This window comes from Suricata suricatta, chromosome 10 (genome assembly GCF_006229205.1).
Source record: "Suricata suricatta isolate VVHF042 chromosome 10, meerkat_22Aug2017_6uvM2_HiC, whole genome shotgun sequence".
Classification (NCBI taxonomy): domain Eukaryota; kingdom Metazoa; phylum Chordata; class Mammalia; order Carnivora; family Herpestidae; genus Suricata; species Suricata suricatta.
Window position 1 is genome coordinate 20,789,066 of NC_043709.1, and position 27,555 is coordinate 20,816,620.

At 35.0% G+C, this 27,555-nt stretch overlaps 2 protein-coding genes across 3 annotated transcripts in view; one reads left to right on the top strand and one right to left on the bottom strand.

Moving 5' to 3' along the window:
* ANKS1B (ankyrin repeat and sterile alpha motif domain containing 1B) overlaps window positions 1-27,555 on the top strand; it is a 1,093,013-nt gene that overhangs the window by 287,387 nt on the left and 778,071 nt on the right. For both annotated transcript variants that reach the window (XM_029953701.1, XM_029953700.1), the window contains exon 9: window positions 12,784-12,927. In XM_029953701.1, coding sequence (XP_029809561.1) covers window positions 12,784-12,927 — 144 coding nt within the window. The remainder of the gene's footprint in view (window positions 1-12,783; window positions 12,928-27,555) is intronic.
* Window positions 16,250-18,689, bottom strand: FAM71C (family with sequence similarity 71 member C). The gene is given in 5 exon segments (XM_029953878.1): window positions 16,250-16,907; window positions 17,605-17,817; window positions 17,819-17,943; window positions 17,946-18,271; window positions 18,586-18,689. Coding segments are annotated over 5 exon segments (882 nt in total). The 3' UTR covers window positions 16,250-16,793.

Sequence of the window (27,555 nt, forward strand, 5' to 3'; positions counted from 1 at the left end):
ACTTGTCCTGGTGCATCTGGAAAGTTCTCTTTTACTTAAAAAATTATCTCAAGAAAGAGATAGGGTTTTAAAAATGCTCAAGTGTTGTTTTATTTTGTTGTTTTTTGTTTTGTTTTAAATATTAGAGAGAGCATGTGCTAGTGGGTGGGAGGGGCAGAGAGAGAGGAGAGAGAAATCCTATAGGCTCTGTAGTGTTCTGATGTGGTCTCTATTTCACAAACTGTGAGATCATGACCTGAGCCAAAATCAAGAGTCAGACGCTTAACTGACTGAGTCACTCAGGTTCCCCTTAATGCTCAAGTATTGTTAATCTGATTATTAAAGATAGTTTTGCTGGGGAGAAACCATTAGTTTTATTTTCCTTGCTAGTGTAAATTAGTGAAATTTTGCAATAAAAAACATTTTTGGGTTCTTTTGAGTATATAAAAGAAGCATATGAAATCCAGCATTCAAATATCCACTCTGTGGCATATACTAGTCCAGATCCTCAGAGTACAAACATAGGGAAGATATAGACCTCCTCCTTTACCAACTGTTGCCCCTGCAAAGGATTCTATTTTAGATAGTATGTTTATGACTTTAAATCAACCAGGTAAAAGTTGGGCCTTGAGGTAAGAAATTAATCTCAAGGGTTTGCTTCTGAAGATTTCATTCAGACCCTTTCCTTTCTACAGTATGCACACTCTCATATTCACTGTGTAGAGCAAACTTGATGAAAATGCTTTTAGGATTAGAAAATATCCTAAGTCTGAAATTATCCTGAGCATGAATTTATTATAAACCAAGAACACAGGCCTAGAAAATTTCTGTCAGGACACATGGCTTTAAAGCCCTAATAAATAATTTAACTTATCTGCACTGGAAAATGAACTCATGATGTGAATTTCACACACACACACACACACACACACACACACACAACATATATATATACACACATACATGTGAACATATATACATACATATATGTATGTGTATATATATATTAATGTGTGTATGTATATGTATTTTTTTTGCTGTTAATTGCCATCTCCTGAGTAATGATTTGACCAAATTGTGATCTAGATTCCAGTATTTTATACATCTTTCACCTTTATGTACATACTTCACTCTATGGATTAGCATGATCTGTCTTTGTGTATAAACTGAAAAAAATATTATTTATTGTTGAAGATGTTTTGAGATTAATTTTGCTACTGTTTACAAAACTTATGAAGATCCTGTAGGTTGTAGGCTTTAATTGGCAAAGGATTATTTGGACATATACTTGTTGTCCTTCTATTATCTATAAAGAAAATTGAACTTGTTTTTTTGTAATTATTTGAATTTTAATTTTCATAATTCTTTATGCAAATTAACACATTAGGTCTGAAGTTGTGTAAAAGTATTGTAAGTGAAAGTGTTTTATTATTAGAACCCAAAATATCATGCAATAGTATCATCGGTTCATAGTTGTTAGTAGCACATGTGTCTCGTCAATCATATTATAATTTTATTTCATTATATTAATAAATATTTAGTAATTGTTAATGAAGTCACTTGCAAATAACAAGCATTTTAAAAACATCCTAAATGGGTGTGTTTAAAAGATTCTATATCTGTTGCTTTTGATCACATACACTTTTCCTTTGTTCTCCATGTTGATAAAAGACCAAAATGTAAAAATGAAAATGTGAAATTTACAAAAGAAAATATAGGAGGATATCTCTATGACTTTGGGTAAGCAAATATTTCTTAGATATTAAGTAAATAGCATAAAGGATATATAGTGAGAATATAGAATATTAAAAAAAAAGTTTACAACTCTGGACTTTCACATGTAAAAAATGAATCTAGACACAGACCTTACACTCTTCACAAAAATTAACTCAAAACGTAAAACACAAAACTATAAAATTCCTAGGTGAAAGCATAGGAGAAAAATCTTTGGGTATGGTTATTACTTTTTAGACTTAACAATAATGGTAGGATCAATGAAAGAAATAGTTGATAAGCTGGACTTTCTTAAATTTAAAAAACTTTTTCTCTTAATATCAAGAGAATGAGAGGATAAGCCACAGACAAGGAACAAATATTTGTAAATCACATACTTGATAAAGGACCATTATCAAGATTATATAAAGAACTCTTTAAGTTCAATGATAAAAAAAAAAAAACAAAAAATAGACCAAAAATGGGCCAAAGACCTTCAAAGTCACCTCACCAATGAAGATATATAGATGGCAAATAAGCATATGCAAATATGCTCCACATGTCATCATGGAAATGCAAAATAAAACCACAAATTAAATCACCTACTAGAATGGTCAAAATTCAGAAAACTGACAAGGCCAAATGCTAAGTGTGTAGATCAAGAGGAACTTGCATTGCTGATGGGAATGCAAAATGGTACAGCTACTTTGGAAGGTAGTTTGCCAGTTTCTTACAACATGAAACATATTCTTATATGATCCAGCATTCTCATGCCTTAGTACTTACCCAAGGGAGTTGAAAACTTATGTCCACACAAAAATCTGCATACAGATGTTTATAGCAGCTTTATTAATAATTTTCCAAACTTGGAAGAAATCAAGATGTTCTTTAGTGGGTGAATGAATAAATAAACTCTGGTACATCAAGACAGTGGAATATTATTCAGCACTAAAAAGAAATGAGCTATCAAACCATGAAAAGACATGAAGTAACCTTAAATGTGTGTTACTACATGAGAAAAGCCAACCTGAAAAGGCTACATACCATATAATATCAACTGTATGACATTCTGGAAGGGGCAAAACTATGGAGACAGTAAAAAAACAAAAACAAAGGCTGGGCACAGTAGAAGGATGAATAGATGGAGCACAGAGGATCTTTAGGGCAATGAAAATACTTTGTATGATACCATAATGATGAATGCATGTCATTATAAAAATGTATTTACATTGGGATGTAAATGTAATCACCTCTGTTCCTTTCTCAGTTTTGCTGTGAACCATAAACTGCTCTAAAAAAAAAAGAACTTCTTACAATTCAAAATAAGAAGTCCAATTAATCCAATAAAAATAGGCAAAAGACTTGAAAGGGTATTTCACACACACACACCACACACACACACACACACACACTATATGTATGGCCTCCAAGCACAGAAAAAGACACTTAACACGTTAGTAATCACAGAAACGGAAACTAAAGCATCATGAGGTAACTATTCTACCCCCATTACAATGGCTAAAGTTAAGTGTTCCTAATGATAGGGAGGTACTTGAAGTCTCACACACACCTAATGGGAATGTAAAATGGTATCAACACTTGGGAAAACATTATGACAATTTCTTAAAAAGCTTAAGATATACCATGGGACCTGACATTTTAGATATTTAACCAGAGAAACAAAAGTTTATGTTCCCACACAGACTTTTACATGAAAGTTTACACCGACTTTATACATAATGACCCCAAACTGGAAACTATCTAAACGTCTATCAACAGACAACTGTATAAATCAACTTTGACATATCTATTCAGTGGAATACTACTTTTCATTAAACAGGAATAAACTATAGATACACAAAAGATAGAGATAAATCCCAAAATGCTGACTGAAAGCGGCCAGACATAAAGTGAATGCTTATGATCCCATTTTTGTGAAGTTTTAGGAAAGACAGGTCTATGACAGAAAAAAGGTTTCTGGGGCCAATGGTAGGTGAATATCGACAAGGAAAGAGCACAGGCATTTGTGGTGAGGGAGATGTTCTATATCTTAACTGTGGTGGTGATTACAACTCAGTTGTATATGATGAAGTTCTGAGATCACGGGGGAGGGTTCATGGGGTCTGGAGCCGACAGCCAAGAAAGATTCTTGAAGATACCTTTGGTGTAAGAATGGTGATTTTATTAAAGCATGGGGACAGGATCCCTGGGGAGGAAGAGATGCACTGGGGTTGTGACGGGTAACTCATTATATACCCTCAGGTTAGGAGGGGGTTAGGGATAGAATAAGTCTCTACAGTATTTTGGAAGTAAGGTTTCCAGAGCCTTGAGGAGCTAGCTGTTGCCAGGGAAACACCGTTTATTACTGTTTAATAAAATGTCAGTCATGAGACCCTTCCGGTGTACGTCAGGGGGACATAAACCTAGAGTGTGATTGCCAGCGTATATCTTGGGGCATAGTTGGGGCACATCCTTGAGATGAAGTAAGTAGATTCACAGGGTCCTCGGGGTTGGGATAATGTTAAGCTTAAGGTTCTCTTTTGCCCCTCAGCAAAGTGTCATCCTTGAGGCAGCAGAGCTTCTAGAGGGAGGTACTCTGCCAGTTTCAAGGAGTTGTCATTGGGCTGTAAGGCAGTAAGGGAATTTAAATTTTCATTTGCCTTAGTTTCCCACGTTACCGTGGCAAGCACTCAAACTCCTTTCCTTTGTACTTGGGTAGCCAGGTCTGTCTGAGGAATATCACACACATTTCACTGTTGGGGGCGGGGGGCATGTGGCAGCCTGTATTTTGCCCTCAGCTTGCCCCAAGCTCCCTCATCAGTATGCATTTATTAAAAGTTGTCAAACTGTACATTTAAAATGAGTGCATATTATGGAATACTTTAATAAATTTGATTTTTTAAAAAGGAAACTCTGAAAAATATAATTTGTTTCTACAAAATGATCTGTCATGAAGAATCATTTAAAAAAAGTTATACATTTTGCTTTATATGTTAAATCTTGCCAAAAAAACCCAGCTGGAATACATTTTCTTAAGTAACATTAACTTATTTTAACTGTGCATAAACTTGTGCATAAACCTGACATCAGTTTAGACATCTCTCTAATTTTGCAGTAATATACAGTATCAATTATTAAGCAAGAGACAGATAAGTAAAATTTCAAGAGATAATAAGAGCATGCAAACTGATTGTATGAAAGTAGAATAGCAAACCAAATGCCTTCTTCTTTGAAGGTTTCCAGGTGGCTATGCAAAGCTTGTCAACCCTGTACACCAGTAGCAAGTGGGGACAAAACTAGTTGAAACCGAGCATTTTAGAAGAATTGCAGTGTCTCATGTCCTATTAAAAAGAGAACAACTCTCCTTAATCTATTCTTCAGTATTTCTTGCAGCTGAAAATAATTGCTTTAATAGCAATACTTCAGTAAGTGTGAAATACTTTTGATACTGGCAAATCTCCAAGTTGAAAATATCATTGTGCAGAAAAACATCATTTTGGTGTGTGGATACTAGGTGGGACACAGTTGATCATTGGCATGAAGACTTGTTTTTCTTCTTCCTTTCTTTTTCTTGCAGATATAAATGCCACTTATGACTCCCAGGTAACTCCAATTAAATCTGAGAGAAATTTTATTTTTCAGAGGACTTAAATATTGCAGTTTTTTTAAATTTACACTAACCCAGAGCGGCTGTGGTGCAAAGCTAGTGTAGGGTAACACTGCAGAGTTATTTTCAGAAAATCAAACAGATGTTAAGTGTTGATAAGCTGATGAGGATATTTCATTTGACACTAAGTTTTCTGAGCGTTGGTATATATTAAACTGTAACAGGTGAACTCTTTCTCAAGACTGAATTTAAGATAAGCAAGTCTACTCCTTTTTTGAGTAATATGATCACTGACCTCTATTTGTTTGATCATTGGCACTGTCATAGTTTGGGCATAAATAAACCAGTTCAACACTTTATAATTTTCTTTCCTCTCTCCATGTCCCATTAGGCCCTTAGATCTCCAATTTTTAAAATTCTATAAAAAAAATAAAATATTTTTGACATATCTTTTTCTGTTGTCTTTCAAATTAACAAAAAATAATAATCCTGATCTGAGGTCACCTGTGTAATGGGATTAGCTATAAATTTGGAGATAAAATGTATGCTAGAGTTAAATTGCTCTGCATAATAAAAGAGAGAAATTTGAAGAGCTAATAGAATAAGCCTGTGGGAGGAAATAAACATCAAGGAAACTGGGCATTCTTAGTGAATGAGGAGATGAAAGCACCCTCCTACCAGACCATCGTTACAAGGAGAAAAATACTTGTTGGGAAGGAGGAGAGGTTAAATTGTGCAATTTAAAGACCATTCTCTTTCTCTGCTATGAAGTTTTTGGTAAAATCTAAACTACTTGCTAATGGCTAGTATGAATGTGTTCTTTAATGAAATCAAATAGCTTGAATATAAGATGAACACAGTGAGAGCAAGTGAATTCAGTGGAGTCAGAAGATAAAGACCACTAAGATCTGAGTTATAGTTAAATTGGTATAATTGTTCACGTTAATAAAAGATTTTTGAAGGCAAGGTGGCATTTATTTCCTTAACTCATTTATTTGTTAAACACCTATGTAATGAAAAATTCTTTAATGTTTCAGTCACTTGTGCTAAGTGCGGTGCTTATGGTAGCTAATCCAACAGACATCTCTGCAATCAGGCAGCTTGTAATTGAGTAGGGATAGGAGATATTCAATCAGAATCACACAAGTAACTGTAAAATTGTATTTGTGATCATTGCTATTTAAAAAAGCAGGATATTGTGAAAACGTGTAAGAAAGGAAACTAATTTTGACGGTGGCATCAAAAAAGCCTACCAAAGGAAGGGAATTAAGTTCACACCTAAAGCACAAATAAGGTTAATCCTGACAAAGACAAAAGAAGAGGATGTTCCCACAATTTATTTATTAGGATTTGGTACAATATCAAGTAACAGAAAATTAAAAATAACAAATGGCGTAAGAAGTCTATTTCATTCCCACTTGCAAAGCTTAGAGCTAAGGCAATCCAAGGCTGATAGTATTCACCAGCAAGAGGAATCCAGGATTCTTCTATTTTATTTTTCCATTGTGTATGTTCTCTAGTTCCAAGGATACTTCTTGATTCAAGATGGCTGCTCCATCTTTGACATTTCATTAGCATTCCTCTCAGGAGAAAAAGGAAGTGGAGGAAGGAGGACATGTTTCATCGCTCTACAAATACTTTTATACTGTAAGATTCTAAGTTAATCACGTGGCCACACCTAGCTGCAACGGGGGTTGGGAAATGTCTTTATTCAAAGCAGACATATGCCCAACTAAAACGGTTTTGTAGCCATAGAAAAAGAGGGCTAGATATTCTTTACTAAAGACAAATAGGAGAGGAAGAATGTGTTTTGGGAGACAACAGTCTCTGCTACAGAAATGGTATGTGAAGTTTTAAGTAGGAGGAAACTTGATACATTCCAGAAAAAGAGACAGTGTAGTTTGTTTAAATGTTATGAGCAAAGGGGAGAAAGAAGGTTGGTGGTAGAACAAAACTGGGGAGGTGAGTAAGGGCAAGTCATATCCAGCCTTTTGGATCATGAATAATTTTGAATTTTACTATGGAATGTTTTTAAGGAAGATGGTAACACGATCTTATTGTCATAATGAAAAAAACTTCCCTGGTCACTGTGTGGAGAGGAAGTTAGAGACAACATTGGCAGTATATTACAGAGTTTAAAATGGGAGTGCTTTTTGGCATACAATCGCATATTTATGGGTTTGTCCTAGCAAAATCATCAGACAAGTACAAAATCTGAAAAGACATGCACTGAATGTTTACAGTGGGAATGAGTTTAGGAAAGCTTCACTTCCTCTTTTATAACTTTTAATGTGGAATGATTTGTTTTACAATAAGCATGTATTACTTTAAATTTTATTAAAAAATCAATAAATCAATTTTATTTTTGAAAAGCAAAGAAAAAAGACTTGTTGATCCAGCTCCACAGTCATCCAGATTGCTGACTTCCATTCCAAATGGTCTTTGTTTTGATCCCCATTTCTGATGGTTGCCTACATCCTGGAGCCTGCCTTTCTGCCTGGTCTCTTTGAATTGACAGTTCAGCGAGATGGTTTCCCTACCTTTCATTTGGTCTTTGTATTTCTGGTAGGAGGAATCTTGCCTATTCCATCATCCCATTTCCCCACCTACGTAGAGCTGTCCTATATTCTGACTAAGTTGAGCACCCCAGGTCTCTCCCAGGAACATTTGGACAGACATGCATATCCTGGGCCTTTTTTCTCCTTTTCCCCTCACCACCATATTTATAAAGACATGCATTAGAATGTTGACTGATAAAGATTTAAAGGGTTTCTATGGGATCATAACTGGCCCTTAATCCTATACTGCATAGATTTATAGAAGATTATAGTTAAAAAATAATTTAAAGGCCATCAATTATAAACTATCACCTAACACAGAAATTTCTTTGTGGACATTCTGAACATCTTGAATTGAATTATCTCTTGTACCTTTGAAGAGCTCTAGTAATCAGGAGTTTGGTTCCATGGTGTGGAAGAAAGATTATAACACCTAGAGTCAGAAGACTTGGATTATAATCTAGCCTCATGTGTAGGATGATTTTGCAAATTGAATAATATTGCTTAAGCATCAGCTTCTTCACTTGTAAAATAGAGATAGTCCCTACCCTACTTCATTGGGCTATTTTCTATCTGAAATAATTTTTAAACTATAAAGCACCATTATAAATATTTAGAACATTGTTATGTTTATGCCATAATAAAAATATGATATATATATCTATAAATATATATCCCCACAAGGAAATCACATTTCTTTATTGTTAGACTTATATAATTATTCTAGAAGTATTTTTCTTTGAGCTCAAATTTGTCTCTCCATGGTATTTATGTATTGTGAGCTTGGTCCTTTGTGACAATATAGAACTGTTCCAATCTTTCATTGACATAATCATTGTGCATTAAACAGGAAAGATAATAGTCTCAAACGATGACAATTTAGGTCTATATTCTATGGAACAATTTCTGGAACTTTAGGAACACAGTTGGATCTCTAAAAAAAGTTTCAAAGGCCTTTGAAATAAAGGAAACTCCCAAGTTTAAGTGTATTCATGTAGCTTTCTTTTCATAAATAATTGAAGAGTATATTTAGTTTGATAAAAATCTTTCCCAGGCATTTTAAAATGTAAAGCAGCAAGTGGAAAATTGTTTTACACAGTTAATTTATAAACTGTCTTTAGGGGGCAGTAATAAACCACTGATACATTTTGTTATTTCTGCTAATGCTGCTGGTAATGGTTAATATAAAACTAAAGTAACTACAATGAGATTTGCTATGTGATTACATATACCTCTTAATATTAGTAAAATTTCCTAGGTAGTTAAAGCACAACGATAATTTGAAATTCATTGATAATTCATTCAATAAAGAATTATTAAATTCTATTATGCACATACCATTGTAAGAGATACAAATGTAAGACGATGTTTGCTTTCAAATAGTTTACAATTAACTAGGATATAAGCTGGAGTTTTTGGGCATGTGTGTACAACTCTTTCAGGATAAGAATGATAATAAATAGCAATATGTATTATTTTTTATATGCCAGTCACTGTCATGCAACTAATTTTATCCTCATACAACCCTATCAAGGAGGAATTATTATTTTTCCTACTTTTCAGATAAGGAAATTAGGATTAATAATATTATATGATTTGCTCGAAGTCACACAGGTTGGAAATGGCAGAGACAGGATTTAAATATGTATCTATCTGACCTCACAGCCGTTTCTTTTTGCCACTATGCCATCTTGTCATCTCAAGGTATATGTGAAATAGCAAAATACACAAACACAAAGGGCTATAGACATTTACGGGAGAACCAAATCTTTTCTCTTTGTGGGAAATCAGGAAGGAAGTGAAATCTGAACTGTATTTTGAAGAATCAGTGGGATTGATTATAGGAGGATAATAGCTAAAATCATGTTAATATTTATTGAAACTTTTTATGTGCCAGGCACTTCATAGTCATTACCTCATTTAATTATCAGGAACAAATTCTGAGGGGGGGGTCCTACTGTATTATTTCCATTGTGCAGATAAGGCAAGTGAGGCTGACAGTAGTCATATCTGAGGAAAATCACACTAATAAGTCGGCAAGCTGAAAACTTAGAACTGATTTTAGAGCCTAAATTTTTAACCAGTACAAAATGGTTCATGGAGACATAAAATGAAAGGCATGAATCAATGCATTGAGCATGTTAGGAAGATAAGCAATTCCACCTGGTTGTAGTTTGAGTATACAGTAGAGTAAGTAAAAGTGTTGAAAAATAGTTTGACCATAGACCTTAAGGAATTTGGATATAATTTACTGTACAATGAGAAATAATCAGAGATGTGTGAGTAGGGAAGAGACAAAGACAGAATTTTTCTTTGGGGGAGAGAAAGAGATATAGGAAGTTCTCTGTAAGATTGGATCAAATAAATATAGTACCATTAACAAAAATAGAAAAGAACTGATTAATCTGTGAAATGATAATTCTTACCAAGCATGGAATGACTTATAGCGTCATGCCATGTCAACATTGACGGTCAAACGAACCAACAACTGATCATGAGTTGGTGAATGAGATGCCCCTTTGGTTATTTTATTCTGTTTTGTGTACAGCATTGCTCAGACATACAGACGATCTTGCTAGGATAAAGTTTTAGATGTCCCAAGATTTTCTCACCAGGATATCTGTAGGATAAAAAATCCCTATGATAATCACCTTTTATTACTGATTTGAGAAATGTATTTTTATGAAAGTATGGGCTACTATGTATCAAATTACAGAAAGTTTGGTTGTCATAGATAGCAATTGTTTTCAGGCATATCCTCATGTAACAGAAATGTATTAACAAATACACTTTTTAAAATTTAAACTACAGTTGCATCATCTCAGTTATTGACTATGTTGCTTTGTACAGGATATTGTGCTGAATATGTGCCAGGTAACATAGTGGTCAAGGGGGTCAGCTCTAGAGTCAGGAAGTCTGGATTAGAATCCTTTTTCTGCCACTTACTGCTCTGTGATCTTGGTTTTACTTGATGTCTCTGTGCCTTAGTTTGTGTGAATTAAAACAATGAATAATATTCCTATGACCCTATAATGTCACATAGTAAATGCTCAATAGATTATAGCTGTTATTATTGTTGCCTTATAGGCTGTAACTGCGTAAGGGGCTTTTTATGATTTCTCAGATATTAAAAATTGATGAAAAGAAATTTAAGATGTGAATGTAGAAAAACACAACCTTCTATTTTAAAGTCATATGTTCTATTTTTTAAAGGAACAACTTTTGGGGGACAAGTGGGTACCATTTACAATTTAATATAGAGAGTATCTTGATTAACTTCAATAATCATGATATATCAGTATTGTGTCCAACTTTCTGGAGACTTTTACCTTTTCTTTTCCTTTAATTCAGTTTGCTGAGCTTCATAAGGTTCTTTGAATATGGAACTTTTATCAGTTTTGGCAAAATTCCTTGCATTGTTTCTTTGACAATTTCCACCCATACCTACATGGACCTCTTAGTTTGGTCCCCTAGTTTTCTTAATTTTTACTTTCTCCTCATCTTTTGTTCTGTCTTATGGGAAATTTCTGCAGGCCTATTTTCCAACTCCTCTATTGGGTTTTATGTGTTTATTAGTTTTGTAGCATTCTATTGTTTATTGTAGCATTTTGTAGCATTCTTGTTTGATGGCTGCAATGATCTTCTATTTCTTTGTGAATACTATTTTTAGTTTTTCTGTATATTTATTTTGGTCTCTATTAAAGGTTTCCTTCAAATATGTGATGGTGCTTGGATTCTTGTTCATTGTTACATACAATATTAGAAACTGTATGCCTGTAGCTTTTATGAGAGGGGGGCTTCATAGTAGGATTTAAGGCATAGACCCCTATCATTTTACTAGGTATAGATCTTTTTTTCTTGGGAGGTCAATTTCTAGAGAGGGGGAATACATTCTTATCTCCTACCTGGGAAATATAAAACTAGCTGCCATGTTCTTTAAGGCAAATGTAGGTAGACTCTGGGGTAGGTTGGGAATCTACAACTACTAGATAGATATTCAGTTAATTTCTTTGTTTTTACTGACACCCCTCTGTTCACTGTGCATGGATTGTTAGAATTCTCAATCCCTTGCTTCCATCTCACCAGAGAATAAACCTCCAATTTCTTGTTAGTGATGAAGATTTGGTTTCTTGACCAGTTGAGAAGATGGGTCTAAGGGTCTAACTCTTTATAATATAGAAATTCTTAAGCCCCCTTTTAATGGTGCTGAGTCATACTGCTACTTACTCCTCCCCTTTGCCAACATTTTGTTTTCAGCTTTCTAAAGTTTGCTAAATCAGGTAATACCTACCCATTTCTTTATCATTCTTTTAAAATTCTCTTGTTATTGCTCTTCTGCTAATCTTTTTCCTGTTGTCCTTGTCCTTATGCTTTAGACCATTTTTTTTTACAAGCCCTTTCCTTTCATTTTAATGGGATTTGGGAAGTAGCAAAAGTAAATATGCAGGTTCAACATGGAAATCCCATTATTAATTTAAAAAATATTACCCATATTACATGTATAATACAAAATTTTACAAAGTTCATTAAAAAAAAAGAGACATTGTGAAAAAATGGACTTTTTAGCAATTCCCCTTTCAGTAAAGTATTTTCTTGATGTTCATCTGATTGCACTTAAAATCATAAGATTTTTTTCATTTGTTGCTATTGAGATATTTTCTTGGGTCATTTTCATGTCCTATTCATTATGAACTTTGTGTCCTATTAGTCTTTTTCATCTGGTTTTTACACTTTCAATTTTTTTAAACATTCAAGTTAAATTGAATTATACATTTTTTTGCTTAGTCACATGGCATAGTAATGGTGAATATTAAGCTGCCTTTGCTTGCTAACATAAACTACAAGAAATTAATGTAATTTAATTGATGCTAAGATATCTAAATAACATTGATATAATATATTGGTATAATATATATTTAATTTCAGAGGACTTCATCTACAATAAATTTGTCACCAGGAGAAGTGGAAGAAGAAGATGATGATGAAAACACTTGTGGGCCCTCAGGACTCTGGGAAGCATTAACTCCTTGTAATGGATGTAGGAACCTTGGCTTCCCCATTCTTGCACAGGTAACAGTTTGCTTTTCATAAGATATAATAAAACATAAAAATAGTTTATGTTTTTAAGGAAATCTTTTCTCTCTTCCTGGAAATCCAATTACTATCTTATTCACTTTGTAATTTTTCTTCATTTAAAGATCCGTAAAATGTTTATCTAACTTGCTGTACATGTATGCAAATGGAAATACATATTTTATATCATTTAAATGGTTGTTTTATTTTAATTATGTTGCTAGTTCCAGAAACATTGAGTTATTTATGAGAGTTTTCATATTTATGATCTAGAAATAGTTCATTTTTCTAAAGAATGTTATTTTCAATTAAATTATAAGTTATGTTAAAATAATAGAAAATTATTTACAAGGAAACATATTAGGACTATTTAAAAGCATTGTCAGTGTTTTTTTTATTTTTCAGCACAATGAAACATTGTAGAATGTTTACCACTGAAGATTATGTATTGTAATTCAAAAATGATACCAGAACATTAAAAGCGTTGAGTACAATTTTGAAACCATCTCACTATTCATTAAGTCAGTTTTATTCTATTCCTTCAAATTCCTATTGTACGTTTTAGACCACAAGTCTTTGCAGGAATTTCAGAATTGAGTTAAAATTCACCAGAGTTATGAAATTTAAAGCCACAATGAAAATATGAAAAAACACAATACAAAAGGCAGTGTAATGGCAAAGCTTTGTATTTGTAACTACTTAGTGCATAGGCAGAAAAACAGGACAGAAAACAACTCACAGTAATTGTCCAAAATAGTGTTATATTTCAAAAATACTATATTCTGTTTTGTAACAAGTAGGAAGCAATTATGTCTTATGTCACAAATTGATCATAGCCACTCAAATTCCATATTAATTTAGTGTGGAGATTATCAAATCAGCATATAGTACTTAAAGAATCTCTTCATCTTAACACAAACTATTTGTAGAACTTTAAGACAGTATCCTAATCCAATCCTACTCAGAATTGTTATCAATAGTTACTGGACTATGAGGTCCATAAAGGAAGAGACTATGTATTACTTAACATCTATTTCTAAGGCCATAGTTCCTGGCTTATTGTCAGTACTAATAATTGAGTGAAACAGTGAGCAATGTGTATATTCAGTGCTTTCATCTCTTCACTTAAACGTCATATCTATACAGATATAGGAGAAAGGACAGCAGGAAACATAGGTATTATTTTATTAATATAACCTCATCGGACTAACAGTTCACCAGTAAACTGAATGCCTTTATCTATTTTTTTTCTATTTCATAAAATAAAGTATTAGGGCTCTTTCCCATCAATAATTTATGACTATAATCTTCTCTACCACCTTCCTGAACATTTTTTTTTTTCATTTGTATTAGTCTTGGTACTAGGGTTGGTAATAACTTGATTCTGGTGTACAATTTTTTTTAAAACTGCTTCTTTTCTTTGGCCATTTTCCTGTGAAGACTGGCAAATAATCTTTAATAGTTACATTTACCACAAAATGTTTCCCAGGCTGCAGTTTTCCCCCCATAATTTGTGTGTGTGAGTGTATTTTGTGTACTTTTTTAAGCTATCAAGTTCATTAAACTTCTTAGTCTAATTTTTTTGTTTAATTCACCTCATCTAGAGATAACTCTCATTCCTCTCATTATATTGCATCCTGTTTGGCTTGGATTTTCTGTTGTCCTATTTTTAAAACCACATGACTCAGTTTTGGTATTTTTACATATAATGCATGGCAGGAGAAATCTTGATTGCATTAATTAGCTGACATAATTGCCTGCTCTTAAAAATTTATATTTTACAAAAGTATCCCTTATTGGTATTTTAATTGTTACTGCATTACATCTATACACTTACTTGTAGTATCTTTTTTTTTTTTAACTGTATTTAATGTAATGAATCAAGAGTAGAATTCTTTTACTAATATTCTCATCTGGACTTCTAATGTTCTTTGTTGGTGGATTTGCCTTCAACATATGTTATGCATTTATGATATAATTTAATACATTTGTTGTGACATTGAAGATATCATATAAATTGTAAATTTATTCTATAACTTGCAATAGCTTTAAACTCAGTATTTTCTGGGACAACTTCAAAATAAAAGTCTTCTTAAAATTTCATGAATAACAGGATTTTATTTTGAAGCTGTTTGTTTCACACCTGAAATATTGTGTGTGTGTGAGGTCATTAAAATAATTAAAATATTTAAGTATTTGTGACTTTATTAAATAATAAAAGATTTTAAAATAACTTAAGTTATTTAAATATTGTGAGGGGTCATTAAAAATGAGGCCATATATGCACAGTGCTTGTCTTAATGATTTTTAAGGACTCATGGAAAACCATTACCTTACAGTTTGGTATAGGAGCCTTTGGGATCAGTGGAATTAGTATATTGCTATGCAAATTTCCCTATATGCAGATTTGTTAGGTTTGAATAAAATATATTTATATCACATTTATAACCCATAATTTAATTGGATCCAGCACACATGTGTCAAACACCTTCTACATTCAAAGCATAATGCCAAGCTTCAGAAACATGAGGATTATGGAAATACAAACTTAATTAAAACTATGTGATGCATCATTTTTAGAGTCTTAAATAGATTTTTTACTTGCAAAATTAGAACATTGGCTGATCCTGTATATCTTACACTTCTAAGATTATCTAATCTCCAGTTTTTGTCTAGATTTTGAATTGAGCTTTTATTCAGGTTTTAGCTAATTTTTCTATTTTTCTAGTTTTAATATGGCATTTTATCCTTCCATTGTGACTAGATATTATTTAGAATTCCAAGTTTTCAGAATTTAAAAGGAATTGCTTCCTGTAAAAATTTCAAGAAAATTAGAATTTTAATAACAAAAGGGAATGAAAATGAAGATTTATAGAGTATGTTGGGTACATTAGTATAATTTCAAAGCAGTTAAATAATATTTAAGTTGGGCAAAGAACAAGGATAAAGAGACTGAGGAAATGAAGTCCTTTCTGTAAAGTATAATTAGATTTTCATCACTCCTGACAATATTATTGTCATAATCATCATCATCATCATCATCATCCTCATTATCATCACTACCAATTGCTTCTGTTCCTGGTTATATATTTAGGATATTTTAGAATTTTTTATTTTGGTTAATACATGTCAATGATAAATGGAGGAGGGTCTTTGAGAGTAATCTTAAGCATTGTATTCTGTCATCTGTACATTTAATCACAAATTTCAAGTTAAGTGGAAGTTAAAGATAGTTCAGAGCCTGATAATAAATTGCCATTTGTTTTCATTACTACCTTTCCCTGTTAACAGAGCATATTTGAGAACGTATTAGGACATATTAGAACAGAGAATTTGAGTTTAATTGTATTCAAATGGATGATACTGCTTTTCTCCACAGTCTTGGCTAAGATGGCCACCTCTGCACCATGTGCAGTACAGGACTTTATGGCTCTTTCCTAAAAAGTCAGTCCTGCAGGCCAGAGGCCTCTGGCTTCCATCCTGTTCACGCATGTACCCTTCGCTCTGCAAGGTTGATAAAGAGTCCCAATACTGAGTTGTTTGTTAGTTGTGTTTGCAATGGACTTTCTGCTCTTGGAATCACCATATTTATGCTGCCCTCTGGGAAGAGGCCAGTAGGTTCTACTGATGTGCTGGAAGTACCATCTGAGGACAAGAAGGGCCACAGCCCTTGCTAACAACAATATTAAAACATGTTGAATGCCCCCATTATGGCTATTCTAACTGCGCTTCCTCCTGGATCTGTCAAGGCTCCTCCTGTCACCATCCTTACCCCTTTATCAGATACTGTAGGCTTTGTGACTGCAGGAGTATGTGGAGTATGTGAACTCTTGAATGCAGTATGTGTGGGAGGCTTGATTAATTCATTCCTCCCCAGCATAACCATAAGTGGTGGTCCCAAACACTTTAGGGTTCATGTGAAGACCCTTGATGCCAACTTGGTCTTGATCCCTTCCACAGAAATGAATGACATTTGCCTAGGGGGAAAGACAAACAAGTGAAATAATGAAAGTGAGACCAGAAAGGTCTATTCCTTTTTATTCCTATAGCTAAACAATAAGGGCTTAGGATAAGAATTTTGAGGTTTCAAGCCCAATTTCCCATTTGTTGCAGGAATGCCCCTCTTCAGAGTCTCTACAATGACCATGATGATCATTCCAGTTTTGCTTGTACAGTTCCAGTGCCAATGAGAGCACTGTTATAATTCATGAGTGAATATCCTCGTATACTTTTTTTATGCCCTCATGTTAGTATTTCTGGTGGCTAAGTGGTATCCGCTTTAATGTTCTAATTGCTACTAAACATGCACAGAAACACATCCCTCTGCCACTGATATATGCAAAATCAGTACATGGCAGTAAAGATATAGCCTACTTTGATATAGTAGTGCATGTTTAAGAATAGATGGTCAGGATGCCACAGACGGCAATACAGTATTGGATATGAAATTAAGAGCTACTGACAGCTAAGGAAGCTCTGAAATAAAAGCCTTGGGGAACACTTTGGAATTCTCCCCAGTGTGACATGGCCTTCAAATGGAGCCTCTTGTGGCCCTGAACCCTTCTGCATGCAATGTATTTTCTAGGTAAGCCTCAATACCAAAGACTGCAGGACTTTTAGCTCTTCTCCCATGGTATTCTGCCCCCATCTTTTAGAGTCTTTGTGCACACTTACCCCTGGGCTTTTGTCTTCCTCTTCAAACCCAGATATGTCCAGTGTGTTCCCAAATGGGATGGCCTGGGAACCACTGTCAGCCTCTACTTGTGGTCTCAGAATATAAATGAGGTTTTCCCAGTGGAGAAAAAGATCTCTTGTGTCAGAAGGGGGACACAGCTGAAGGTAAAAAGAGCAACCAGTGGCAAGCTTTAGGCGGAGCTGTTGTTTTTTTACCATTATGGATGGATATCACTTCAAACTTTAAGGGAAGCAGCCTGGTTAGCTGGGCCATATCTGTTATAGTCATCACACACAGCAGCGGGCGGGCCAGCAGCATGACATCAGGTAGTGTGAGGTGGGGCTGGCGCTAACGATGCCCACAGTCACCATTCGGGCACGGTTGTGCACATCAGTCACTTCTCCTTCTTTGCTGACCTGTATAAAGTCACTCTCAAACACTGGTGCATACTTGAATATAGTGAACTCCCCCTTGTACAGTTGTTGCTGCAGTTTCCCCCTTGAGGTATTAAACATACCCATCGAAGGGCTGCTTTGGGCTGTGTAATGTGGTAACTTAAATTGGCTATCTTTTATCAAGACAGCTCCTAGAGGTCCTCCACACCTTACCACACTTTGAAGGGTGACCTCTTTCTTTGGTTTCTCTAGCAGGTGGGCTACCAGTGGTCTTCATCAGGGTTTTTTTGTTTTTTGTTTTTTGGGTTTTTTTTGTCTCTGAGCAACTGAGGACAGGGTGGGGGTGCTAATTACGAATTGCTCAGTGCTAGAGATGATTGTACCTGTACCAGACTGTGCTCTGCCTAGGGAATGGAGACATTGGGGTGCACAGATGTCAGGGCCCCAGTAGATGTTACCATTGCAGAAGTTGAGCAGAGGTCAGGGCTCCAGCAGATGCCAAGGTACACATATGTTGGGGCCCCAGTAGATGTCAGGATGCACAGATGTGGAGGACTGTGGAAGTTAGGCCCCAGTAAATATTACAGTGTGCAGATGTAGGAGGAGCAAGAATACGGGCCCCAGCAGATATCAGGGTGTGCAGGTGCTGGGGCTCCAGTAAATGTCAGAGTGCACAGGTGTTGAGGCATGCAGATGTTGGTATTCACTTGGAGTGGGGAGGGGTCTCCTCTTGAGCCTGATACACTGGTTCGTAATAGCCTTTGCTCTTCTGGATTCCACAACCTCACTGCCAATTGTATTCATACTGTTCCTCTCCTCCCAAACCCAAGCGTCCACCTAGGCCTAAACCACCCCACAGGATCCCTTATATCCTCTCCTGCCCCTTGTGACCTGTGCCCATCCCACACTTCTTTGTCTGTTGCCCAACAGCCCCTCCCTCAGAGAAAGGACACTGTCCTCTCCACCCCACCCCACCTGTCCTCCCTACCCCACCCTGCTTGCCACAGCTCAGCACACTTCCCTCCCCTAGAGACCCTTCTATGGATCTTGATACATATTGGCAAATTGCTTTCAAAAGGTTTAGGCAAAGTTTCTGTTAGGTATGAGTTTAAAATATACACAGTCTCTTATCCAGTACTTCTAGTTGTAGCCAATTAGAAGTAATTGTACACAATTTACTTCAAAGAGAGAATTGGACAAGTTGGTAGATAAGTTAGTACAGGTTGTTTATCAAGGTTTATTGCTGCAAAAAAAAAAAAGATCATAAACAAGATTAATATCTTACAATAAGGGTTTGGTTAAGTAAATTATGGAGCATTCTATGCTACAATACTCTGCAGTCATAAAAATCTTATGTAGTTCCCTATTTGACATGAAAAGATATTTTGGTTTTTTTTTTTCTTAAAAAGACCAAAGCAAACATTTCAAACCACATATGTAAGATCATCTGTGTGTATGTTTGCTTATGAAAGTATTCAGTGAAATGTTTAAAGTACTTATATCTGGATACTGTAATTTTTATTTTCTTTATACTTTCTGTTCTTATTAGGGTAATTATTATTTCTATTAGTGGGAAAAATAAAACTATTTTTATTAGCAATGTCTTTTTACAGCCACGATAAATTTTATGTTTTGATACACCCTCACATTGCTGATGAGATATTTACATTTTTTCCTGGACATCTGTATTCTGACTCTACAGTGAAAAGAGCCTTCAACATTATATTATGTAAGCGACTAACAAATTGTATGTATATATATATATATATATGTATATATATAAAGTCTGAGAAATTTTTCCAACTATATTAATGTTATTAATTGAGTGAGATTAAAATATCTCTATTGGCATGATGGTATACATAACAAACAAATACACAAATGAAAAGCCTCAAAACAAACATTTTTCCCCTTCATATTGAAATATTTGGTTATTTCGGTTAATATGAATAGATTTACTTTATAAAGAAAATTTTAACATATCAGTAACAATGTTTACGTGCTGGTTTAAGGTCTGTATATCTTAATTTCTACTTTTTCTATATTATCTTATAATTAGAAAAAAACAATAAGGCTAATATACATTTAATAATCAAACTAATATTTTAAAGACATCCCAGTAGTTTTGATATTTTTTGAAAACAATAAGTAGCATTGGGCACAGTATAATTTAATTTAGATGATTTTTTAAAAAAAGTGAAGATACACCTGTTTTCTTAAAAGCACTTTTATGCCATACACATGTATTAACAAGATATTAATCTTAGGGTACCATTAGAGCATGAGGTAATTGCTTTGTCCCCAAGGAAATAAGGAGCTATAATACTTGTAGGGACTGTGGACTTTCAGAAATTTTCCCAAACCAGTCATTAGACCAACAACATTAGAACTGCTGTTAATCAACCTGATGATTATCATGTCTAGCATTCTGGTATATATAACTTTATTTTCATTAGTCTGATATGGTTTGCCTTTTTTTTCTTTTATAGTTATTGTCAAGTTTTTTTTTCCATATATCACCTAGTGCTGATCCCAGCAAGTGACCTCCTCCATGTCCATCACCCCCTTCTCCTCTCCCCTACCCCTATCAGCCCTCAGTTTGATCTCAGTATTCAAGAGTCTCTCATGGTCTGCCTCCCTCCCCCCAACTATTTTTTTCTGCTTCCCCTCCCCATGGTCCTCTGTTAAGTGTCTCCTGTTCCACTTATAAGTGAAAATATATAGTATGTATCCTTCTCTGCCTGACTTATTTCACTTAGCATAACACTCTCAAGTTCTATCCATGTTGCTACATATGGACAGATTTCATTCTTTCTCATTGCCCTGTAGTATTCCATTGTATAGATAAACCACGTCTTCTGGATCAGTTGATGAACATTTAGGCTCTTTCTTTGATTTGGCTATTGTTGAAAGTGCTGCTATAAACATTGGGGCACATGTGCCCCTATGCATCAGCTCTCCTGTATTCCTTGGATAAATCCCTAGCAGTGCTATTGCTGGGTCATAGGGGAGTTCTATTGTTAATTCTCTGAGGAACCTCCACACTGTTATCCAGAGCAGCTGTACCACTTTACATTCACACCAACAGTGTAGGAGGGTGCCCATTTCTCCACATCCTCACCAGCATCTATAGTCTCCTGATTTGTTCATTTTAGCCACTCTGACCAGTGAGAGGTGGTATCTCAGTGTGGTTTTGATTTATATTTCCATGATGATGAGTGATGCTGAGCATTGTTTCATGTGTCTGTTGGCCATCTGGATGTCCTCTTTGGAGAAGTGTCTATTCATATCTTCTGCCCATTTCTTCACTGGATTGTTTGTTATTCAGATGTGGAGTTTGGTGAGTTTTTTGTAGATTCTGGATGCTAGTCCTTTATCCGATATGCCATTTGTAACTATTTTTTTCCATTCCATCAGTTGCCTATTAGTTTTCTTGATTGTTTCCTTTGCCATGCAGAAGCTTTTTATCTTGATGAAGTCCCACTGGTTTATTTTTGCTCTTGATTCCCAACACAGTGTAATTGAAAATATGGGTTAAGCATTTTAGACAAAATTTAGTTAATAATGATAATGACTGTGGTAGGTTGATTAGTTCCCCCAAAGATGTTCACATCTTGATCTTCACAACTTGACTCTGTAACATTACATGGTAAAGGAACTTTTCATATTCAATTACATTAAAGATCTTGAAGTGGGGAGATATCCTGGATTACCCAGGTGGATGCAGTGTAATCACAATGGTCTTTATAAAATAAAGTGAAAAGAGTCAGAGCCAGAAGGATAAGTGACGATGGAAGCAGAGGTTGAAGTGATAAATCACAGACCAGTGAATGCAGATGGCCAAAAAGCAGGAAGTGGATTCTTGCCTGGAGCCTCCAGAAAGAACCAGATGTGCCAACAGCTTTATTTTAGCCCAATGAAAATCATTTTGGATTTTTGACATCCAGAACTGTAAGAGAATAAGTTCGTGTTGCTTTAAACTACTAAGTTTGTGGTGATTTGTGATGTCAGCCCTGGGAAACTAATGCAGATTTTGGTAACTGGGAGTGGGCTGCTGCTGTTAACAAATACCTAAAAATGTGGAAGTGTCTTTGGAACTGTGCCATGGCTGGAGGCTGGAACAATTTTGAGTAGTATGATAGGAAAAGCCTAGCTTGCCTTGAACAGAAATATGAATTTTAAGAATCTGCCAGTAAGCTCTCAGAAGGCAGTGGTATGGTGGAAAAAAACCCCCACTGTATTGTCTTAAAAAAATACTTACATTGTCACAGAGTATTTGTAGAAACATGGATGTGAAAGGTGCTATTGATGAGGGTTCAGAAAAAAAGTGAGGAGAGTGCTAGAGAAAACTTATATCATAGAGAACACCCAAATCATTATAGATAGAATGTTGGTAGACATATAAATGTTGAAGGTGCTGCTAATAAAGACTGAGAAGTAAATGAGGCTATGTTATTGAAAACTGGAAGGAAGGAGGTATTACATAGTAGTAGAAAGCCGAGCAGAATTTTGTTACTTAGAAAGCCAAAGTGGTAAGTGATGAACTTGGATATTTAGCTGAGGAGATTTCCAAGCAGAGTGCTGGACGAGCAGGCTGGTTTCTTCTTGCCGCCTAGAGCGAATATGAAAGAAAAGAGAGAAACTAAGTGAATAACTTTTTTTTTTCAGTAAGAACATCTTTTACTTGAGGCATACTTCAGAATATATGATTCTATGAGATATATAGAAAACATTCCATTGAAGGAAAAGAATACATATTTTCTTCAAGTAAACATAGAACAATCCCCTGGTTAAATCACTTAAAAAGATATATAACAAATATTATAAATTTAAGACGACTTAAATCATACCAAGTATATTTTCCAACCACAGTGGTACAAAACTAAAGATCAACAATAAAACAAAGCTGGAAAATATAATTTTTAAGCAAAAGAACCACGGTATGATGGCTTGAGACATTCTCAGTCTGTCCTGGTTGAAAAAGGCTAAAATTTGTGGATTCGCTGTCAAGAAAATGTGTTCTCGAGAGAAAGGCAAAAGTGTGGCTGGATAACTTTTTTTCGAGTACCCACAGGATCGAAAAATCAGATGATTCTATCAGACAGCAACAGGCTTCTGGAGAGATTAGGTGTGTGTCTCATTGATCTCTTCAACCTTCTCAATACAATTCAGAGATGGGACAATCCAGGAGAGATCTGTGGAGGAGGCTTTTGTTCAATGGAGTGAATATCTGTGACATGCAGGTGACACCCACAAGATTTTTGAGAATGGTATATTAGTAGAGACATTGCCTGCTGGGCTGAAAGGGACAAGGAGAAGACAAAATTAAAAAAAAATGTTGGATATTTAAAAGAATGGATTCTTACAGGCAAGAAATAGGCTTATAAAACTGTTAACCTTTATTAAGTAGAAAGACTCAGAGAACAAGGCTGAGGATGGAACTAAGAACTATGAAGGATGATTCCTAGTCCTTGAAACTGAATGGGGTTTGCCCAGTTGTTTTTCTGAGTTGCTTGTAACTGTTTATGCCCCACTTTTTCCTTACATTTCTCCCTATTTTAATGGGAATATCTATAATTACTATTCTATGTCCATCCTTCAATTGTGCTTTGGGAGCAAATAACTTGTTTTCTAGTTTCAAAGATTCCCAGGTAAATAGGAATTTTGCTTTTAAATGGATTATACTCAGAATTTGATCCATACCTGATTTAGATGATGAGATTTGAGACTTTTGAGTTGATAAGGTTTAGAGGAGATTCTGAGTTTATTTTTTAATAGTTTATTGTCAAATTGGTTTCCATACAACACCCAGTGCTCTTCTCCACAAGTGCCCTCCTCCATCACCATCACCCATTCCTCCCTCCCCCTCCCCCTTCAGCCCTGGGGTTCCTTTTCAGTGTTCAATAGTCTCTCAGGTTTTGCATCCCTCTCTCTCCCCAACTCTTTCCCCCTTCCCCTCCCCATGGTCCTCCATTAGGTTTCTCCTGTTCTCCTGTTAACCTATGAGTGCAGACATATGCTATCTGTCCTGAGTTTGATATTGCAATGAGTTGAGACAGGAGAATGTTGAGATGGGGATGAATTGATTGTACATGTTGATGAATGTGATTCTTTGGGGCCCAGAGGATGAAATATAATAAATAATAATGTCCCCCTCTCTTTATAAATGTCCATGTCCTAATCTCTAGAACCTGAGGATATGTTAACTTGTATGGCAAAAGGGATTTTGCAGATGTGATTAAGGATCTTAAAATGGAGAGATTATTCTGAATTGCCAAGGTGGACCCAATGCAATCATAATGGTCCTTAAAATAGGAAAATGATATGATGAAGAAGGAGAAAAAAATTTTAATATTTATTTATTTTTGAGAGAAAGACAGAGCATGAGCAGGGGAGGGGCACAGAAAGAGAGAGACACAGAATCTGAGGCAGGCTCCAGGCTCTGAGCTCTTAGCACAGAGCACAGCGCAGGGCTTGAATTCATAAACTCTTAGATCATGACCTGAGCCAAAGTTGGACACTCAACTGACTCAGTCACCTTGGCGCATCCAAGAGAAATGATATTTAAATGTTACGTTGCTAGGTTCAAAGATGGAGAAAGGAACCTCCATCTCTCCTACAGACTCCAGAAGTAATAGGCCCTGCTGACCCTTTGATTTTAGCTCTGTAAAACTCCTTTCAGGCTTCTGATCTTAGTAACTGTCTGAGATTAAATTAATATTGTTTTAAGCTACTAAGTTTGTGGTGATTTGTAACAGTGGGTAATGGAGACTTATATGATGACTGGAAATTAGGTCGGCAGACTTTTCATCTGTTACTCATTCAAAGAACAGAAGCCTGCTGTTTGTGTCTAGACAGAAGGGAGGAAATGTGGGTATTTACTGAGGAATGAATTTTAGCTTTACTCTTAAGCACTCATTTGATCTAGGTTTTTATGATTTTATGAGTCATTTTAATGACTTAAAATAATTGGACTAAAACTTTACCATTTTGTGTATTTTTAGGAAATTATTATCATACTGATAATGATAATAGTAATGTTAGTGGTAAAAGCTAGCATGTGGGATGCCTGGGTGGCTTAGTCAGTTAAGCATCTGACCCTCGATTTCAGCTCAGGTCATGATCTCACCATTCGTGAGATTGAGCCCCACATCAGTCTCCATGCTGATAACACCAAGCCTGCTTGGTATTCTCTCTTCCCCTCTCTCTGACTCTCTCCAGCCCTCTCAAAATAAATAAATAAACTTTAAAAAACCCAATAATATCTAGCATTAATTAATGACTAGCCCATGCCAGGTATGGTGATAGGCAACTTACATTCCTATATCTCTTACATTTCACCACAATTCTATAAAATATTTTCACTTGACCTTGAGAAAATTGAGTTTCAAGAGATTAAGTAACTTCCTCCAATTTGCTTATCTATAATGCTTGATCCAAACCCATGTGAATACTTTTCTATGAAATTAAAGAAAAGTTTTAAAAGGCCCATTTTCTCACAGTAAGATAAGTCTATATATTGTCTACTGTCCATTATTTTTCACTGCAGCATTTCTCTGTTGAAGAGTATATCAATCATTACTGATGTTACTCTTTCTTAGTGTGTATTCAATTGATTTATCATCTTACATTATGCTTCCAGGGTAGTTGATCTGCTAAATATATTTATTACTCATCTTACAGCCTAAAAAAATTGATGGCTTAATAGGAATCTCAGTTAATTTAGAATCCCTCCACAGTTTTCTATTCTTATATACATTTATCCATATATTTGTTCTATAAATGTTTACTGACCATTTGTTACATGCAGGGTATAGAGCACTAAACAATATAAACATGTATGATGCCCTCATGTTGTTTTACATTTTGTGCCAGTATCTGTGAATGATATAAAATAAGGATTTTATATGATTTCTGCCCTGATGAACCTTAAAATTTAGTTCCGATCATTATCCTGACTGCTATTTATTTATTGTATAATCTTAGACAAGTAACATATTTTGCTTCCTAGAATTTAAAATTAGGAGGCTATTTTTCTGGTTATACAATTGTTATACAAATTTTTAAATATAAATGAAATTTCTGCATTAATTCCTTCCCATAGAAATGCAAACTGATCTTTCTCTGTTCAGTTCTTGGCTTCTGAAAATAACAATCTGGCAATTTTGATAGGGTTTTCAGAACAATATGTATGGTACAAACCAACTTCATAATAAATGCATGAAGAGAAGTATAATATTTATTTGTGTTTAGGAAGCCTGGCAGTATGTACACAATACTAATACTATGTTAATAGTAGTTTAGTTAAATGTAATAGTTATATCTAAGCCCTAATTTTCAGAGGGACTTTAACTTCCTACTTTGTATACTTAAACATTGTTTGGATTATTTATAATAAGCAACCTAATTTTTAAATGAATATTTTATATTTTGTGAAAAAAACAAATGCCATGAGTGTAAGAAGTCATGTCAGTTCCTATGTCTCCATGAGTCTTCATAGAATGGACTGAAAATGATTGCTTGCGTCTGTCCATCCATCCATGTATTCACTGATCCCATCCATTCACTCATTCATTCCTTCATTTTTCATGTTAGTCTATACTTTTCTAGGCATTTTTGATGTAGTTGTCTTTAAATTTTAAATTACTCTTTTGAGAGTATTAGGTAGAGACAGCTGGAAGACACTGTGGGATGAATTGTTTGTGGATTATCATTGTATAATTATTATTTTTATTAAGGACATCAGTGATTATTTCTCATTGTTTTAAGTCATGTTTCCCTGATTATTAGTGAGAATTGTTTTTTCAAATATTTATTGGACATTTGTATTCTTCTTCTGTGAATTACATATTTATTTGGTTTGCTATTTTTAATTTTAATTTTTATTTACTTTTTAAAATTTATATTTATTTTGAGAGAGAAAGAGCACAAGTGCATATGTGTCCTAGTGAGCAGGGGAGTGGCAGAGAGACAGGGAGAGAAAGAATCCCAAGTAGTTTCTGCACTGTCAGCACAGAGCCAGACACAGTGTCTCAATCACATGAAATGTGAGATCATGACCTGAGCCAAAATGAAGAGTCAGCTCCTCAATGGACTGAGCTACCCAGGTACCCCTATAATTTTTTATTTTGAAAAGAATTTATTTATAAATATATTTTTTTCATTTTTTAAATAGTTTATTGTCAAATTGGTTTCCATATAATACCCAGTGCTCTTCCCCACAAGTGCCCTCCTCCATCACCACCACCTTCCTTCCCCCTCCCTCTCCCCCTTCAACCCTTGGTTCATTTTCAGTATTCAATAGCCTCTCTTGTTTTGCGTCCCTCTCTCTACCCAACTCTCTTTCCCTCTTCCCCTCCCCCTGGTCCTCCATTAGGTTTCTTCTGTTCTCCTGTTAGACCTATGAGTGCAAACATATGGTATCTGTCCTTCTCTGCCTGACTTATTTCACTTAGCATGACACCCTCTAGGTCCATCCATTTTGCTACAAATGGCCATATTTCATTCTTTCTCATTGCCATGTAGTACTCCATGGTGTGTATATATATACGATGG